General features: G+C 46.7%; 1 protein-coding gene across 3 annotated transcripts; it reads left to right on the top strand.

Annotated features, from left to right (window-relative positions):
* The first annotated feature begins 167 nt into the window (after positions 1–167).
* SAMD14 (sterile alpha motif domain containing 14) lies at positions 168–19,674 on the top strand. 3 transcript variants are annotated; one of them, XM_027873309.1, is made up of 10 exons: positions 168–350; positions 5,731–5,782; positions 9,166–9,332; positions 10,922–11,210; positions 12,115–12,202; positions 12,408–12,482; positions 12,587–12,746; positions 15,464–15,586; positions 15,830–15,985; positions 16,892–19,674. In XM_027873309.1, the coding sequence occupies exons 1-10, from the start codon at positions 342–344 to the stop codon at positions 17,045–17,047; spliced, it is 1,275 nt and encodes a 424-aa protein (XP_027729110.1). In that variant the 5' UTR covers positions 168–341; the 3' UTR covers positions 17,048–19,674. The 3 variants fall into 3 exon arrangements, with proteins under 3 accessions (XP_027729110.1, XP_027729112.1, XP_027729111.1); XM_027873310.1 differs by lacking the exon at positions 168–350 and adding an exon at positions 1,826–1,861; XM_027873311.1 differs by lacking the exon at positions 5,731–5,782.
* Positions 19,675–19,726: the final 52 nt, after the last annotated feature.

Genomic DNA, 19,726 nt, shown 5'->3' with positions numbered 1-19,726 from the left:
TCTCTCTCTCTCTCTCTCTCTCTCTCTCTCTCTCTCTCTCTCTCTCTTCCCTCCTCCCTCTTCAGCTTCATCCTTCCTCTTCCCTCTCCCCATCCCCCACTTCCCCATCCCCCCTCACCCCCACCCCCTTCCCTCAGCCCGGCTCTGGGACCATCCCAGCCCGGCCCTCTTAGATGGAGCCCAGTGAGTCGGCCGGGAGCTGCCTGCTCCCGGGGTGACGGGGCCGGAGAGGCCACGGTTGGGAACCCCCTCCCCCTTCCTCCACAGCCCCCTCTCACGTCCCCGCCCCGCGGACCATGGATCCAGAAGCCCCCTCGGTTTTAGGAAGCTGAAGATGACAGATGCCGGAGGTGAGGAGGGCGGGCGGGGGGCGGGGCGGGGGCTCGAGGGAGCATGGGCTGGTCCATGCCCTCTCCCCCTCCCCCTTTTAGGGGGAAAGCTCCTAGGCTTTTTCTATCAGACTCAACCCACAGCGGGGATATTGGCTGCGGGATCCGCTTGTTTTTCACGTATGGGATTCAGAGTGTGACTGGGCGGGCGGAGCAGAATGAGTGGGGAGGTGGAATGGAAAGGCCTTTATTTTACCCATTGGAGAGGAGCTCTGAGGGGGCTTGGGGGAGCTTGGGTGATGCTAACAGGAGGGGGTGGGGAGAGAAGGATTTGTGTCTCTAATCCCATCCCTTCCAGCCCCGGAGAAATTAATAAAAAGCTGGAAAGGGAGGGTAGCAGGAGGAAAGAGAGAGGCATTAACTCCTTCATTCCCTGAATACATTTCGATTTATGAGATGGGGAAAAACTTCATTCATTCAGGTTGGATTGGATTGAATAGAAAGCGGGGCGATCTGTGGAGAGGAGTCCTACGTGACCCTCCCCCAACCCAAGACACCCCTGCACGGACGTGGAGAGAAAAATTGACGTCCTCTTCACCTCCCCAAACATGTTTACTCAATGAAAGGCAGTCGGTTTCCTATTCCTAAGTCAATGGATAGCGAAGAGTCTCACACTAGATATGGCAAACGCTGGGCTTGGTTCTCCCTCCTGCCAGTCCTTCAGCAATCAGCCTTCGGCCCAAAACTGGCTCTTCCTGCTTGGAGCCCCTCCGGTCATTTGCCCCAGACCTCTCCCCTCCCTTGCCTCGGGCTCCTCCCCCTGCTCCTCCCAACCCTTCTCTCCCATTCTCTAATGGATGCAGTTAGCCCCTTTCTCTCTCTCTTCTGAATCTATCCCTCCTTATTTCCCCTCATCTCATTCACTCCATATCGTAATCTCTTCTTCCTTCTTTCCCTCCTATCTCTCTCACACTCCCCCCCTTTCTTAAGCTGTCTTACCCTCACTTTGTATGGATCATTTCTGTTTTCTACTTATCAGTCTAAGGCTGGTTTTCTCCATTCCCTTATTCTTTATCTTTTGCCTTCAAATTCCCTTTCCCTTGAGAAATCTCCCAGTCCATCTTCTTCTTTTTCGCCTTTCTTTACTTTTCCTACTTTCTTCACACCTTTCTGTTTCCTTTTCCTCCTGCCTTAGGCAACTGGAACCTTACATCCCTGGCTTACTCCTTGACTTGAATAAATTCAGCCTTCTGGTTGAAATGGGGTGGGGCCCATTTGAGCTTCCCAAATCTTCCCATAGGCCAATGAATCAAACCACGTGGAAAGGGTCCCAGAGGGGTTCAGTCCCTTTCCAACCAGGGAAGCTGGATTCTGGGTTTGAGAAAGGGAAAATAAGAGGAGCTGGAATTTCCAATTCTCTGGGACTCAATTAAGGAAGATGGGGAAGAACTGGAGGAGCTGCCTCAAAGAGCCATCAGGAGGATGATGGGGGGAAGCCTTAAAGGGCCTTCTCAGAGAGGCAGTACTGTGTGGTAAGAACCTGGGGGCTTAGAGTTAAAATACCTGAACTCATCTTGCTTTGAAATTTCCTCACTGTTTGACCTTGAGAACATCCCTTTGATCCTCTCCATTTTAGTATGGTTTAGCAGACAGAACAGTGAATTTGCTCAGAATACTTGGGTTCAGATCCTGCTTCTGACTCTTGCCAACTGTGTGATCATGGGCAAATCACTGAACTTCTCTGAGCCTGTTTCTTCATCTGTAAAACTGGAATACTGATACTTGCACTATTTCCATTATAGGGGGTCTATAATTCTTCAGTGCTGTAGAGACATTGGCTATGCTTGATGATCACACTTCCACAAGAAAATTAAAGGGGTGGCCTGGGGCTGGGGAGAAAAAATCATTTTGGCAGTAGTAGCAGAATAGGGGGAGTCATTGGGGAGGGAGGGGAGCAATATTCAGGCTGGAGGGCTTGTGCTTCAGTCAGGTTTCTGGGGTCTTCTCCTAACCTCCTGTCTCCAATGAGGCTGTTGCTGTAGATTTTCTTCCTCAGAGATGGCTATTTTAAGAGATGGCAGGGGGCACCACCTCATACTTAAGGCTTGGAGGACAGTCAAGAGTTAACACAGTCCCTACCCTCCTGGATTTCAAAGTCTGATCTGGAGTAGAAGTGGGGGTGGGGGTGAGGGTGGTAAGGGTTAGGATTACAAATGTATAATCAAGGAAAATAGAGAGAAGACCCAGTTCCTAATGTATGTGGGGAAGGGTTAGTTTGAGAGTATATTAGGATGTTGGTGAAGAGAGCGGAAGGAGGGGTCATCTGAAGGAGAGGTGGGTTCTCTCTGTGTTAGAGGAGCTGGTTTCATACTCTGGCAGAAATTCAAGGCTGGAGGAAGAGATATGGAGCATAGGAAGTCAGCTTGGTGGAGACAGAGAAATGCCCAACATAGAAAAAAGGCCCCAGGGGTACAGTGGCCTCTTCCTCTCTTTACCATAGAAAGTGCGGGGCACCCTGATTTCATGCCTGGGACACCCCACTGTGTGACAACAATCCCACTTCCTAGGTGCATAGGAAAGTCATAACATGGGCTCTGCATTCAATGATATCAAAACGCTATTAGACCATTGGTGTCTGTGGAGAGAATGGGCAGCCCCTTTGAGAGACTGTCTTCCCTCTAGTTCTGGAATTTATAAGGTGGAGGGTTAAAGTATTTGACCCATTCTCTCCCTCTCACCTGGACCAAGGACAATGATAATCCACCTTCTGGGGCAGCTAGGAGAAGCAGATCAATGGGATGAATTGTTGGAGTAAGGGGTCAGGAAGAGAGAATTACAGAGGGTTTTGCTGCCTCTCCTATTCTCAGTCAATATGATCAAATTTCTTTCCCTCTGTCCTGGTTCTGCTACCCCTAGAAGTGTCCTACGCTCTCTCTGAAGCCAGGACCTCCCTCTTTAGGATAATGTGAAAGGATTTCAGCTGGAGAGAGAGGGATGAGAGACACACAGAGAAAGAGAGAGACAGAGAGACACACACAGAAAGAGAGACAGAGAGAGAGACAGAGACAGAGAGACAGAGACAGACACACACAGAGACAGAAAAAGACAGAGACACACACAAAGAGAGATAGAGACAGAGACAGAGACAGAGAGAGAGAAAGAGAGAGACAGAGAGAGAGAGAGAAGAACGAGATAGAGCAATGGGTGGGATTGAGTTAGGATCTATTCCTAGTGGAAAGAGGAGAATATTTTTACCCATTAACTCAGCCAGTGCATAGTGGTTTCACCCAGTTACTGGGACCATTTCTCTCTTGTGCCCCTGAGTATCACTACATCAGTCTGAGGGTCAGTTTTATCACCTGTATAATGGCTATAATAATCGTTGGTATCCCCACCTCAGAGCCTACTTCTAGGGGAAGTGCTTTTCAAGTCCAGGCTTTGGGGACACATGTTAAATGTTGTCCTACAGGCTTTGGGGACACATGTTAAATGTTGTAAGGAAAATGTTTTGTTGACTGTAAAGCAAATGTTGAATGTTGTGAAGAAAGTATTTGGTTGACTGCTATGTACCAATGGGAGCTATTATTACTAGCAGTGCTTTGAGCTAACTTCTTAGTTATAGCAGCCAAACTATGCCTAGGGTTGCCCCAAGGTTCTCCTTTCTCCCCTCATTGTATTGCCCTGATTTGCTTGGCTTACTCTTTTTTCCCTCTGGGCCCTTTGTACATCCTTCATCATCACCAGTGATATTGTCAATTTTCCCTGTCTCTCAGTCATTTCTCCCACTATTACTGAAATCTCTCCTCCAGGAGTCCTTCCTAGATTCCTGGAGAAGAGGAGGTTTCATAGATCAGTGCTTAAAAGAGTCTTACAGATTGGCTCCTTCAACTCCCCCATTTTACAGATGAGGAAACCAAGGCCAGTGAAGTTAAATGACCTGTCCAAAGTCACATAGGTAGTAAGTGGAAGAGTCAAGACTTGAAACCAGGTCCTTTATCTCCAAATCCAGTTAAAAAAAAAATTGACCTCTCCCTGATTACAGTACACTATTGTATACCACCCATTCTCAGTCTTGGTGTCATATTTGTGTTATGTTCTTTGACCTCTCTGATTCTATCTGTAACTGTGTCTGTTTGCAAATATCTAAAGGACAGTCAGAGATTGAATTTATGTGACTGCACAGGTATTTTCTTCTTCTTCTTCTTTTTTTTTTGCTATACCACATATAAAGAGGCAGTGCTGTGCTGTGGAAAGAAGAATGTAAAGAGGAAGACAGGTTTTGAAGAGAGAATAAGAGGACAGAAGAAACTTGATTCCACAAACACTTATTCAGTGCCTTCTATGTGCATGACACTGTGCTAGGATCTTGGCAACAGACCAAAAAAAATCAGAAAGGAAGGAAGGAAGGAAGGAAGGAGGAAGGAAAGAGGAAAGAAAGAAAGACAGGAAGAAGGGAAGGAAGAAAAAAGAAAGATTTTTAAGAGAAAAGGAAAGAATATGCAAGCCAGCCTGGGTTCTAATCTTAGCCTGGCTACTGCCTCACTTGGACAAATCATGTCTTCCCACTGAGCTTTAGGTTCCTGATCAGTAAAATAAAGGGGTTGGATTATATTTTCTCCTCTAACATTCTATACTCTTTGATTGCTAAAGGATTTAGAAGCAGCTAGGTGGCATAGTGGAAAGAGGGCTGGACTCAGTATCAAGAAAATCTGAGTTCAAATCTTGCCTTAGACATTCATTAGCTGTGTGCTTCTTGGCAAGTCACTTAACCTGTCAGCCTCAGTTTCCCCCTAGGTAAAATGAGGGTGATAATAATGGCATCCATCTCATAAAGTGGTTGTATCAGATGAGATAATATTGTACAGTGCTTTGCAAATCTTAAAGTGTTAGTTATTATGATGGCGAGGGGGAGAAGGAGGAAGAGCCTAGGACACTTAATAGGATCCATGACTTCCTGGGTATTGGTATTCCCTCCCCTTGTTGCAGATACCAATCTCTCTATCCCTTCTTGCGTGGTGCCATGCTCTTTCAAGTTTTATCATAAATTCTCCATAGAGAACCAATCCACTTAGAAATCCATGAGGTTCGGTACAGTAGAGAAAAGTCCCACCAAACTCATCAGGACCCCGACAAGTTAAATGACATGTGTGAAGTCACACAGTAAATCAGCCTGAACCTGACTCCCCAAGCTTTAAAGTCTGGGGTTCTTACTCCCTATTTGAGGCTGGTTCCCTTCTGCTGGGAGCTGGGACATGAATCCAGACATCCTCACTTCAAAAGGGCTGGGGGGAAGAGCTCCAGGTGGGTGGCAGGGAGAAATCAGAAGGACCAATAGGCCTAGGGTGGGTGGACATGGAACATCTCACCCTTGGCTTCTCTCTCTCCAACACCTCCCCTCCAGCTCTCCTGCATCATGGCTTCCTCAAAGCTCCGAGACACCGAGGAGGTTTTTGGTAAGTGCTCTGGTACCCATCTCCCCATACTCCCATGATCTCAGGGCTGGCCTCTGGCTTATTCCCCTTTTCCTTGCCTTCCTTAACCTTGAGGATTATAGAGACAAAGGTTAGGTTGTAGACAGTGTACTCAGGGGTTCTGAACCCTCTGCTTGTCAGTTCTTTCTTCCCCACTCCCCATCAGACACGTGCCTCCTTCCCCATACACAGAGCTTCCTCAGCATACATTTTCCCTTGACATACAGCCTCTTAGTGCACATTGAGGTGTAGCATCAGACATGCCCACCCACACATGTGCATTGACTCCCCCACTTCCCACTATATTTATTGTCTAGAGAAGGGGACAAGTGATGGGAGAGTCCCTACAGAGCAGCACTCCCAGCATGCACTGGGGGAAGCAACTGATGTTTACACACTGGACTCAGAAGCTCAAAGGAAGAAAGGCAAAGGTGGGGGGCAGGAGAGGAGAGAGGCAGAGATTGCTGAGAGCAGGCTCCTGGGGCTTGGGTTTCTCCTGCATAAATCATGGATAAATTAAAATCAGAATTTCAGAGCTGGAAGGTACTTCTGAGACCATCATGTCCACCTGGTACCTGAAGATGAATGAATCTGTTGCCTGGACATAAGAAAAAGATCTGGAGGGCTGGGAACAGGGACATACTTATACATAGTTATCTACCCATGTGTGCCTAAGATTTGTTTAATGTTTACATACATATTTTTGCTTGTTCCCAGATACATGCTGATAAGCACTATACTTAGGGAGAGCAGGCAGGAATAAGCATTTCTATAGTGCTTACCTTGTGCCAGGTATTGTGTTCTAAGCATTTTACGAGGATCTCATTTGAGCTTACTCACCAGAATCCCTTCCACAGACTTTTCATTAGTTACCTCTCTTCCCCAACAGGATTTCCTTCTCTCTTGCCTCTTCTTTCTTTCCCAGCTCTGGTACTTAGTATTTATGTGACCTTGGGTAATTCACTTTTCCTCTCTGGGCCTCAGTTTCCTTCTCTGTAAAATGAAGGGGTTGGACTAGATGATCTCCAAGGTCCTTTCCTGCTCTCAATCACAGGATCTATAATCTCTCTTACGCCTTCCCAATGTCTCCCCTCTCCCCATCTCCACACCTCTAGGCCCTCCTCTCCTGACTCTCCCTCCCTCCCTCTCTCCTTCCCTCCCTCTGTTCTTCCTTCCTTCCTTCCTTCCTACCTTCCTTCTTTCTTCATTCATCTTTTCTGAAACATCAAATGGCTGGAATTGTTGCTCCTGTACCTAGGGAAAAGTCAGAGAAAGGAATCCTTGGGTACCTATGCTTCCTGGTGGGATGGAAGAGTGTATATGAGTAAAAGGGGAAGTGTTCATCTCTATTTTTTTCCATCTCTGTCTTCTTCATGTCTCTCACTCTCTGTAGTTCTAATACTCAGGCTCTCTCTTCTTTGGTCTCCTTTCCTCCCAGGCCCTGCCTAATCCCTCTTTTCCAACCCTCAGAGTTTCTCTGCTTCCACATCTTGATTACCACCACTCTTTGACCTACCCAGGTAGCTGAGCCCAACTCTCTCTCTCTCTCTCCTCTCTCTCTCTCTCTCTCTCTCTCTCTCTCTCTCTCTCTCTCTCTCATTAAATATGCATAAGCTTATACTGCCTGGGGCTGCCTTTCTCTGAAGAGCTGTTGCTTTAACTCCTTTCCAGAAACAGAACTACTACATAGGCAGAGGAACTGTCCTCACTAATTCGGCTAGGGGCTCTCCATGATGCCTCTTTCCCTCTCTGGATGGCTACTAAAGATTGGAAGTGGGGGGAGGGCAGTCATGGTAGTCCTTGAAGACTCAGCCCTCCCCACCCCCATCCACTACTAACTGGAACTTCCCTCTACTGGGGTTAGGGTTAAATCTCTGGATTTGGAGCCAAGAAGAACTAGATCTGAACCTCCCTTGCACACTTCATTATTCTGAATGTCAGTTTCCCTATTTATAAAATTATGGGATCGAACTAGATGATTTCTTAGGTCCCTTCCAGCTCTAAATCTTTGACCCTATTACCTGAAGCTGGAGCCCTATTCTGCCTTTTTCTAGTTGTATTATCTGCATAATTCATTTCACTCTGGAGCCTCAGTTTCTTCATCTGTAAAGTGAGGGTAATGATAACTGTCTTACCTACTTCTCCTAGTTGATTACGGGTTTATGGTATGGTGTATGGTAAAATCATAATGCCCTATATGTGTTAGCCAGTATTATTGTTATTACCTATTTAATAGGTAATTTAGTATTTCAGTAATTTAGTGGCTATTCAGTTTTTCTCACCTTTTTATGAGAAGATATTAGTTATTATTACTATCAGTGTCATCTCTTATTTTATGAAAAAAATAATTAACAAAAACACAATAACAACAGTAATAACATAATTATAATAACAAGCAGGAGCAGCTTTGCTAGGCTACCTAACTCAGCTGCTAGCTCTAAGAGGCACTGGGGATTCAGGAAGAGCCAGAGAGAAAGGGGCTGGTAGCTGTAAAATGCCAGACTTGGGGTTGGGGGGAAGGGAGTGTAGTTCAAAGGATCATAGACTTAGTACTGGAAAGGACCTTAGAGGTTATAGAGTCCAGCTCTCTCATTTTACAGATGAGGAAACTGAGGCTTAGGGAGTTTCAAACCCAGTTCTTCCTGATTCCAAGCCCAGGATGCTATCCATTCGGCTCTTCTGAGTTGAAAGCCTTTGGGGTCCTGAGAGTAATCTGAATGTGCACACATACCTGTGTGCATATGGCCATAGGTAGAAGGATGTGTACATCCCAGTACATCCCATCCCAGTGTGCTCACATGTCTGATAGGGTGCTTGCTCCTCTGATGTATAGGTGAGCAGGTGCTATCTCTCTGGGGAGAGGGCTTTATGGATGAATGGAGTCATTAGAAGGAGTATGAAAACTCCACCACAGCCTGCTGAGGGTAGAGATGTAGGAGACAAGAAAAGAAATGCCACGTGACTTGATAAACCCATAGGTGCTAAGTGGAGCTATAAGCAAAAGGCTGTATACAGGTTCCTCCGTAAAGATCAGAACTTTCAAAAAAAAATTTTTTTTGAGGGCAGAGGAAGATCCCTTCCTACTATACCTGAGGAAATAGTGTAAGAGCTGTAGTCAAGGCAGGTGGGACTCAGTCTATAGTCAACAGAATCCAGGTGACAGAGCATTCTGGGTATGGGAGTGATTGCCTTCAACTATGTCTGGCTGTCCATGGAAGTGGCACAATCCTACTGACCTGTCTCTCTGTTCTTCTCTATCTGTCCTGGTCTTCATCTCTCAATGCCTTTCTGTCACCCTGTGTCTGCTACATCTATGTCTCTGGCCTTGACACTCCAATGTCTGTCTTACTCTGTCTATGATACAGACCTGGACTCAGTGATCCCAGAGACAGTCAGACTGGACAGCAGCCTGCATAAGGCCCGGGCCCAGCTGCTGGCCAAGGGCAGGCGCCACCGGCCATCTCGTTCTCGGCTACGGGACAGTGCCAGCTCAGCTGAAGAGGGCGATGGCCCAGAAGGGCCAGGGGTCAAGGTCAGAGCTGCTTTCTCCCCTTCACACACAAATATGTTAGAATACAACAAATATGTATTAATATGTATATATTCCTTAATTAGTATATAAGCTCTTTGATAGGAGGAACCTTTTCATTTTAGTCTGTGTATCACTAATGCCTAGCAAAGTGCTTGATACATAGTAGGTGCTTTAAAAATACCTCCATGCAGAACATTGTGCCAGGAATTGGAGAGGATACAAAATTTAGATAAGACACAGTCCTTACCTTCAAGGAGCTTATAGTCTAATACATGGATGAGTCACCCATACAGAGAACCATATTACATGATATCATGTAGGTGGATTTGAGTTACAAACCAAAGTGTGATCAGAATGGGTAAGGTCCTGTTCCGGATGATCAGGGAAGCCTTCATGGAGGAGATGGCATTTGAGTTGGACTTTAAGAGACAAGAATGATAATCTATATCAAATTGCTTGCCTTCTCAAGGAGGGGGTGGAGGGAAGGAACAGAAAGAATTTGGAACTCAAAATTTTAAAAAACAAATGTTAAAAATTGTTTTTACACATAATTAGAAAAAATTATATATGTATGTGTATGTGTATGCATATATATATATATTTAAAGAGACAGGTAGGAAAAGAAAAGGCAGCTAAGAACTCTGGAATAAGCAGTAAAGCACACTGCAGAAGATCACAAGGATCAGAGCTCTAGGGATGGAAGGGACCTAAGAGTCATCTAATTCAAGTCCCTCTTTTTACAGATAAGGAAACTGAGGTCCAGGGTGGTTATGGGAATTGCTAAGATCATGCAAGTAATAAACATCAGAGGGGTTTGAATCCACATCCTCTGACTCCAGAGCTAGTATTCTTTCCCCTGTAGGATAATCCATAAGGCCTGGATTCAAATCCTGTCTCTAACTTAGTATTACCTATGGGACCCTGTACAAGTCCCTAAGCACTTCTCTAAGACTACAAGTTACCAATTAGTTGGGGATCTGCAGGGATTTCCCTACCCAGATGAAATCATAGAGCCAGACCAAGAACAAAACAAAACACGACACAACAACCAGAATTCACTAAAGAGAGAGAAGAGGGCCTGCCAGGAAATGACAGTATGAAGAAGAGTTTGGAGGGCGAATTCAGGGGATACAGTCAGGGGAAGCAGCTGGAGGAAAGATCTAGTGCTTAGAGGGCAGCAAGCAGCATGAGGCTAGAATGGCAGAATCATGAATAATTGTGGAGGGTCTTAATGACAGAGGGGTTTGACCTTTCCTCCATAGGTGACACGACATACATAGCCCTGGAACTCCAGTGTCAATTCTCTCAGTCTATTGGCTAATGCCTCTAAACCCTGCCCAGGGGACACTCTGGGAATCGAGCCACATAGCCTTGAGCCGGGGAGCTGAGGTCTCATACAGGCCCTTCTCCAGTTTCAGGGAACAGAGGGAGGGATTAATTGTCCCAGTTCTTGGCTTTTAGTCTATGGGATGTAAGTGGACCCAGACTGCAGGGTTCCCAGCCCTTTTTTCGCATCCCCAACACCGCCCCACGCCACCCCAAGGATCCAGGAGTCCTAAGCTCCCAACTAATCACTCCGGGACCGGCAGGTAACGGATGGCTGTGGGAGCCCCCTCCACCGATTGCGCTCGCCGCTTCATTCCGGCCCGGGGTCTCCCCCTGGGGGGCCCTTCACCTTGGAGCCCCCAGGATTGCGGCGGAGCCTGGACGAAGACGAACCACCGCCCTCACCCCGCACCCGCTACCGGCCCCTACACAATGCGGCCTCCCACGAGGCTCTCGCTGCTGCCTCCTCGTCACCCCCACGCTCAGCGCCCAGCTCTGACAGCTCCCCCAGTTTTGTGCGACGGCACCACCGGGCTGAGCCACAGAGCGAAGGTGAGAACGTACTACCTGCCCTAAGGTGAACAAACTGCAGTGTAGATGCGCGGTCGGGTTGGGTGGGAACATTTCTACCTGTCCCACAGCGGGCCCTACTGGCCACTCCTCGGTACTGCAAGGCAAAGGATAACTCTTCTCCTTCCCTGCTTCCCTTGTCCCCCTTCCCCCCACTTCCCAACAGTCCCCAGTCATGGCTGGGACTACAAGATAAGGAACTTCCTTTCTGTCCATTGGCATTTCCTAGCTAAGGTCAGGACTGCAGTGGTTTGTATAGGATAGTGGCAGAGGTGTGCTGGTCGATGTTTTAACAAACAGCTGTAGGCACACTTAAGTTTAATCTGCATTAATAACATTTTCTTCCAAACTTTTTTAAGGCTAAACAATCAAAACAATAAATCAGACCCTGATTTGTAACATTTGCTGATTTCCAAGTCCTAAATGAATTTAGCAATGGGTTCTCAGGAACCTATTCAGTTGATTCCATCTTCATTTGATGGGAAAGAACAGTGAAGAAAGTTCATCCATCCATCCATCCATTTGTCTTTCATTCAGACATAGAGTAAGAATCTACTGCATGCAGAGAACTATACTAGGTACTGATGAAAGCACAATGGATTTGGGGCCAGAGGAATTTTGTTCTGTTACTTGCTAGTTATGTCTTTAAGGAATCATTCTCTGGGCCTCAGTTTCTTAATTTGTAAAACAAACTAGAGGGTCTCTAAGATCCCTTCCTATGGCAAAACAGAAAATGAAAATACATAAAATCCAGAAGAGACATGGTTCTGTCCCCAGTGAATCTGGTAGGTAGGGGTTGGGATAGGAGTTAAACTTTGGTGGTGTGTAAATTTTGGGGGAAAGGCTATACCCACTCCCTTAGATTCTTTTTCTCTAATCTCCAAAGATGACAGCCGAGATGCCAGTCCCTCTGAACCGGCCAGTCCTACTACTGGCCTGGACAAGAAAACTCGTCGAAAATTTTTGGATTTGGGGTGAGTATGGGAGTTTACTGAGGGTAGACTAAGGCTATCTTTCTCAGTGCTGGGGGGACGGATTATGAAGAGAATGAAGGGACCCAGACTTCTGAGAGTTCAATGCTAACATGTTGTGCAGGTTTCTCATTCCCAGTCCCAAGGCACTCAGGTATCACACTGGCCAAAAGCACATCAGCTACATTTTCCTTGGTTCTTCTCACAGAGTTACTCTGCGGAGGGCATCAACAGGCAAGAGCAGGAAGGAGAAAGGGAGCAACCGACTGTCCATGGGCAGCAGGTAACTCAACACCCAATTGGTGCCCTGCTGCCAAAAATCCATGCCTTTTACATCAACCTAGAACTCTCTGTGGGTGCCCTCTGATTGGCATTGTTTCTCTACAGGGAGTCAGTGGAAGGCTCTGGCAGAGCAGGTGGCTCCCCATTCCTGCCCTTCTCCTGGTTCACAGACAGCAGCAAAGGTTCTGCTTCTTCTGGGAGCACTGCTTCCCCAGCCTGCTCTCCCAAGCATGAAGGATTCAGTCCCAAGAAATCAGCTTCTCAGGTTAGCATGGCTATCCTTGGCACTCCTAATGCACTTAAGACTTTCCTTTCTGCCTAAAGATTCCCCCACTCCCACCTTCAAAGTTTCTGTGCTCTCTACTTGGTTCTCTCTTTTTTGTAACTCATTACCCCAAAGCCCTGAGTTTCCACAGACTAGGTCCAATGTTGTGGCTGTCCCTTCCAAATCATAATTTTTAGGCTCATGTTGCCTCCAACCAGAGTTGCTTCTGGGAAGTCTTAGAATAGAGTTCACCTACTGGTTCATGTCTAACTCTCCACAATTCCTATTCAAATACTTAGGGTAACAATGCATATTTCTGGCATAGGACAGCTCTTATTTCACTCCACAAAAAGTACAGGAAAAAAAACCCTACCAAGGCATAAAACACATAAAGGACTCAGAGTAGCCCATAAACAAGCATCAATATAATTCTTCTCATTCAGCAGTGAACTTTACCTTCTCCATAGCCCAGTAGAGTCCCCTAGACTTACAGCATCCCCCACTCAAATCTCATATTTCTGTGGGTCCCACTTTCATTTCAAAGACTCATCTAGACACAGTACTCCATGAGGTCTTGGGCTCCCTGAAAGGGACATATACTTAGCATCATAAGGAAGGTAACTCCCCTAACATTCTGGGGAGTCTTACTTTTCTCCTAGATACCCATACAGACATCTAACTCTACAGCACCAGCCTGAGGGTTTGGGTTTCTCATTTCTCCCCAACTCAAAGAAAAAGCATCTGAGGTTGCATTCTAAGAGACAACTTCCTCTTTGGATCTGCCCTGACAAACAACTAAGCTAATAGCAGAGGGCACAATCTATGTCTTTTCCTCTCCCATATCACAACTTAGTCCCATGCTGCTACTCCCAACTACAGAGCAGTTAGATCCTCAGCTAGGTCCTCTTTTCTCTGTAGAAGGTTGGATCCCTGAACTAAAGTTTGGGTTTGTGGATGATGAAATCCCAAGTGATGGTGCTGCTCAGAATCTCCCCTTCTTTCTAGAAGGCTGGATTCTAGGATTTTCTTCCCTTTCCAATGTACTGTCACAACCCAGGAGCTCTCCCTTCCCTTGGCAGAAGGCTGGTTTCATCCTACCCTCAACATCTCCCCTTCTCTATCCAGGAGGTTGGGTTTCATCAACTTTTTTCACAGATCACATATCCTCCACAGCTGCCATCTTGGGATAAGATGTTATACTTCTACCTCTGCAAGGCTGGGGCCAGGAATTTGTTTCCAGGAGCTCTTCTCTTGGCCTCATGGGCAAGAACATAATGTAATTTCTATGTGTCTCTGTCCCAAGGGAGACATTGGTGGTTTGGGCAGTATGATAAAATGGAAAAAGCACTAGCTGTGGAGACAGAGCACCTGGATTCAAATCTTCCTTCTGATACTACCTGAGTGACCTTGAGAAAGACATATAATCTTTCAAGGCTTCCATTTTCCCATCTATAAAGTGAGAGGAATTAGAGTAGATGTCTCTTGAGATCCCTTCAATGACTCTATGACCATTCTTCACCCTCACTCCCCAAGCAGAAGTCTGATGTTAGCTCTGCTGATTTTTCCAGAAGAAGAGAAAGGTCAAAGAAAGCTGAGTTTTCAAGGAAGGTTCTCTTTTATGGGTCAATACAAAACCATTGAGGGCAGCTAGTGGATAGAGGGCCTGGCCTGGAGTCAGGAAGACCTGAGTTCAAATCCAGCCTCAGACACTTATTAGCTGTGTGACCCTGTGTAAGTCACTTAACCCTGTTTGCCTCAGTTTCCTCCTCTGTAAAATGTGCTGGAGAAGGAAATAGCAAACCACTCCAGTATCTTTGCCAAGAAAACCCCAAATAGGGTCATGAACAGTGAAGACAGGACTGAAACTATTGAACAATAAAACCAACGAATGGCTCCTTCTATGAAAATCTAAACCAACCAATTGATTATCAGTGTATCCACACTGAATGAAGAGTGGCTCAAATGAGTATACCAACCCTCTTTATAAGGATATGTAATTAAAAACCCCAAACAAAGGCTCACCATCCTCTAAGTTCAACAGGGATCTCTAAAGATCAACCCCTGTATGTGAGAGCCCAAGTCTACTCCCACCTATTCCAAGAAGCCTTACTATACCCTCACTATCCCAAGTCCACAGTATTCTCTTCTCTGTTATCCTACAGCATCCCCCCATGCCCATTTATATTATGTTTCCACATCAAATGAGACAATTTACATGAGATATCTTGTAAACCTTAAAAGAGAGGGTCCAAACCTGAGGTTTCATTTGTATAGGGAACTCTTGCTACCAGCCTTATCTGTGATCTCAAGAGAGCTCTTTAGAGAACTGAGAGGCTAAATAATTTGCTCAGGATCATGATTTGAAACTTGAACCTATGTCTTTTTGTCCACTGTAGCATGTTGCCTCTGACCTTAAAGACTCTACAAATGTCAGTTACTATCAGCAGCAGCAGCAGCATTACCAGCATTATATCTCCCCTAAACAGATCATAAGCTCCTGAGAATAGAGACCAGGTCTTATATTTCCATCCCCATTCTTTCTCATACTTATTTTCATTCCTGTTTCCCTTTCCCCCAACACACACCTCAAAAAAATTCTTCAGCCCAGGATTTTCAGACCCAGAAAAGAGCAAAGTCCTCTGAAGGGCAGATGGGAGTTAAGCAGGGACACCTGCAGACACCAATGTGAGCTCCCTCTCTGAACATTCCCCCCTCAGGAATCCACCCTGAGTGACGATGACTCCACACCCCCCAGCAGTAGCCCTAAGATACTGAGCAGCTCCCGACCAGATCCCAAGTGCTCCTACCCTTACCACACACTCTCCCAGTCCTCTGATGAGGTGAGTTCTAGACCTGGGCCCAAGATAAGGCAGAGGGAGAGGGTGTGAAGGCCCCATTTCTTGGTGGGATCTATCCACGGTCCTGAACATGGGATTCCAGAGCTGGGAGATATTGTGGCCTAACCTGAAGATTACCCCATTCACCACTCCCAAGAGTCTCTGGTGCAAAATTAGGATAGTTGAAAAGGCCACGGTAAAGTCATCCCCCTTCCCTCATTCTTTTTCTCCTTCCTCACCACGTAGTTCCTGGATGAGCAACTTCCAACTGCCAACCACTGGACTAGTCAACAAGTGGGCCAGTGGCTAGAGAGTCTCAATTTGGATCAGTACACTGCCGAGTTTGCAGCTAGACAAGTGGATGGACAGCAGCTGTTGCAACTGGATGGGGGGAAACTGAAGGTTTGAAAGAGGAGGCATCTCTGTGTGGGTGGGCATGGAGCATCAAGACCTGTGGCCCCAGTTTAGTTCCCAGTGGATTGACAGACCTCCAGTGGAGGTCCTTAGTCAGACTTTAGACTCTGGTCTCTCCTCATTCCACTTGTACTCTTCCCTATGGGGAAAGGGAAGGGTTCCAAGGCCCACTTTGGCACTGAGAAATTTCTGAAGGCTGGGGACTAGCTGGGATAAGGAGAGTCTTCCCACTCTTAACTAGCCAGTTAGTCACGAGCGAGGGAGGCTATATAGTAGGCAGAGGTCTGAGCCTTGGCCTCCAGTTAAGGTTCTTCCTCTAGGTCAGTTATCCAGAAAGTCTTGGATTTCTCTGGCCTGACCTTCCATTTCCAGGCTGGAGGCAGTAGGAAGTGGTGAGTGGGAGGAGAATGGCAACTATTGACCTACAATCTCTGCCGAGGAGTTTTTTTCTTAATTTGTGCTTTAAAATTTCTGCCCAACCACATGGGAGGAAGAGTCTAGATGCTTCTACTCCCCAGGATGGGCATGATGGAAAGGACTTTGAGATCTGCTGTTGGTAGGTGGGCCAGGAGATACCAGGGGAGGTGATGGGATTTGTGGGTAGAATGGGGGAAAAGATATTACATACAAGTCCCTTCCTATCCTCTCTCTGAATTTCTATAGAGTGGTTACCTCTTACCAAGGTCCCAGCGGGCAGAAAGGGAATTGATCTGTATCAAGGTGGGCACAGGTCATACTTCAGAGAAGACATAGTGAAGGCACAAGATTGAGGAAAGTTGAAGGTTCTTCCTTATTCCCTCTTAAAAGAGTATCAATGGGCCAAGTCCCCAGGTAACGGGATGGCTAATATCTTTGCTGCCCCTCAAATGCACACTTTCCTTCAATTTCCTATAGAGCCTGGGGCTCAGCAACTCCCACGACCGGGCACTGGTGAAACGGAAGCTAAAGGAGTTGGTGGCAGCAGCTGAGAAAGAGAGAAAGGCTCAGGAGAAGGCTGAACGGCAGCGGGAGAAACAGAAGCGCAAAGAGGCTGAGGCTCGAAAAAGCTAGAGGCTCCCAGGCTAAGAGCACAGACCATGCATGACTCCCTGCCTGCTGGGGCAGGGGAGCCCTCATACTCTACTTCCCTCAGCCCAGGGGGAGGGAGGAAAAACCACAGGACCTCTGGAAGAAAGGGGGAATGAAGGAGTGAAAGCTTGGACCAGCCCCAAAGTCCCACCCCTTAGGGGCACACATTCCCATCCAGACCCCTCTCAGTACCCCTGTCCAAACCCCAAGAAGGGACCCCACTAAAAGGGGGTTCTCTGGGGAAGAAGAATAAATCCTATTTCAAAGACATGTTTGGCATTGAGTTGAGGATAGGAACATCTCCAAAGTCCCCAAACTCTAAGGAGTTAAGAATAACCCAGGGAGAAGAACTAGGGGTTAAATTGGTGCCCCATATTACAAACATATTGTTGGTTGGGGTGGTAACAGGACCAGGTTATTACTCCTGTTTCTGACTTAAGGTTACTCTTGGGGGGAGGGAGGGATCTTGAAGGAAAATGGCTTGAATTGGTCCTTGAATGACTTCTGCATCCATGAAGAGGTCTACACTCCTCCCCGGAAGGGAAGATATAGACAGTAGGAAGAAAGATCAAGGATAAACACCAAGCCAGAAAAACAGAAAATTCAGGGAATCTTCTTTAAGAGACCTTAAAATGCTTAAGGAGTTTGAGGGGAAGAGATGTGTTCTCTCCCATTTTCTGACACCTGAGCTAAGAAGGGTTACTACATCTTCGCCAGCCCTCTCTTTGGTGCCCCTGAGCTTTCACTCCCAGCTGAGCTCTACTCTGACTTAGGATTCAAAACCAACCCCTTGGCTTTTATTTCCTCTTCCTCCCAGGGAAGGTGATGGTGGGGAGAGGACACCTGGGCCCACTCTGAGGACAGGGCAGTATCCCAATACTCCGTTAGCCAAGGCTGAGCTGTAAATAGGGAGGGGCTGATCAAAAGTTAGAGGGCAAAGATAGAACGTATTCCTTCAACACACAGAAGCAATTGAGCTTTGCATCTAGCTAACAAAAATAACTTGCTACAACAGGAAGTTATCAGATGTGAACTTCTTTAACCCCACTCCCCTCGCTCCAGGTGAGTTCATGCCCAGTCCAGCCCCAAAGTGCTCCTTTTGGTGTCCCAAGGTCTGTTTTCCCTGTCCCCTCGGGGGTCTCTTCACCCACAAAGTCTTGTGTCTCAAGGTCCAAAGCTCTCCATGCGGTGTTCCCCATTGACTGTCTTTTAAAAAGTTAGTCTAAGAGCTCACTCATTGTTAGCAAAGTTGCTGTAAAGGGCCCAGCCCCACCTTAAGGGCTGTTGGATCACACCTCATAATTTCCAGGGTCTCCCTTCTGAGGGAGGGTTAAATCAGGGAACTTCAGAGGGGAAGTGATGGACGCAGCCAGCAGAGGGCACCAAAGTGCCCTCAGGGATGGGCAGGGCCCAGTCCTTCCCTCAGGGTGGTGGGGGGGAGGATTAATAGCTCTTGTGGCAAAGTGCCAAGAACCAGCTTCTGCCCTTGTTAGGAAATGTCACAGTGTAATGACATGGGCCAAGCAGTGGACATCTCCCTCCCCACCCTGGTGCCCCAAATGCTCAAAGTCTTCATTCAAGACCCATGGACATTGTTATCTCTCCTCTAGGACCCAGTAGCAGGTCTGAGACAGGAATGTCTAAGAGAGAAATGGAGGTTTCTTCTCTCTCCTGGGAGACTAACCAGCATAGATCTGGAATCGCAGAAGACTCCCCCTTTAGACTCGGAAAACTTCATCCAAACAGCTGATGGCTGTGTCCCCTGCCTGGGCTACTCATGCTCCACCTGGTTCTGGGGGACTGGTCTTTAAAGGTGGGGGGGGGTTACTTGCCACATATTGCTACCTACCCTGACTCATGATCTCAGTTCCTGCTCTGATATTCTCTTCCCTCCCTTAAAGGAGTGGTAAGGGAAAAGATAGCAAGACCTGGATTTGAATTCTTCCCTTACTGTGTAACCTTGGACAAATCACTGAACACCTTGAACCTTAATTTGTTAAAACTGGTGATGGGGGAGAAGAGTGAGTAGAACTGGATGATTTCTAACATTCTTTTCTCCTTGGAAAGGAGGCATTAAAAGTATGGGTGAAAAGGGCCTAAATATTACTACTGGGGTGGGTACCGCACATAAGGAACACAAAAAAATAGACTATGTATAGGAAAGCCTCACTTCAGGCCTAGGTGACTCTGCCAAGGTCATGCTCATGAGATAGTGGTATTGTGGGAAAATATTAGTCAGAGGGCCTGGGTTCAAATACGAGGTCTGTTATGGTGTGACACCTGGGGAAGACTTTTCCCCTCTATAGGCCTCAGTTTCCTCATTTATTAGATGAGGGGTTTTGATTAGATATTCCCTAAAAGTTCTTCCAGCTTGGACAACTCTCCAGTTCTGCACAGATAACGAAGGCTGACGTGCACGTTCAAGACAGCATATTGGAACCGTTTGCCAAAGTGTAGGCCATTGGTATTGTGTAAGTGATGGGTATGACCTAGATAGTGGACCTGTTAACCATCTTAAGACTATTTTGTGTGTGTTTCAGGGGGTTGCGGGTGTGACATATTCTGTATATAAAAGGGTTTATGTCTGTTATAGGACATCATGAGACGTAGGGGACTGGGAAGGCTTGGTCTAGGGGCACCGTCCCCATCCTTTTCCACTGC

This window comes from Vombatus ursinus, unplaced genomic scaffold, assembly GCF_900497805.2.
Source record: "Vombatus ursinus unplaced genomic scaffold, bare-nosed wombat genome assembly UNPS02014801.1, whole genome shotgun sequence".
Taxonomy (NCBI): domain Eukaryota; kingdom Metazoa; phylum Chordata; class Mammalia; order Diprotodontia; family Vombatidae; genus Vombatus; species Vombatus ursinus.
This window is presented reverse-complemented; position numbering and strand designations above follow the sequence as displayed.

What these genes read in the sequence shown, in the direction of transcription:
- SAMD14 (XM_027873309.1), top strand. An exon ending in CGAAAATTTTTGGATTTGGG is followed by an intron (nt 12,203 to 12,407) that starts GTGAGTATGGGA and finishes TTCTTCTCACAG; the next exon opens with AGTTACTCTGCGGAGGGCAT. An exon ending in CCAAGAAATCAGCTTCTCAG is followed by an intron (nt 12,747 to 15,463) that starts GTTAGCATGGCT and finishes TTCCCCCCTCAG; the next exon opens with GAATCCACCCTGAGTGACGA.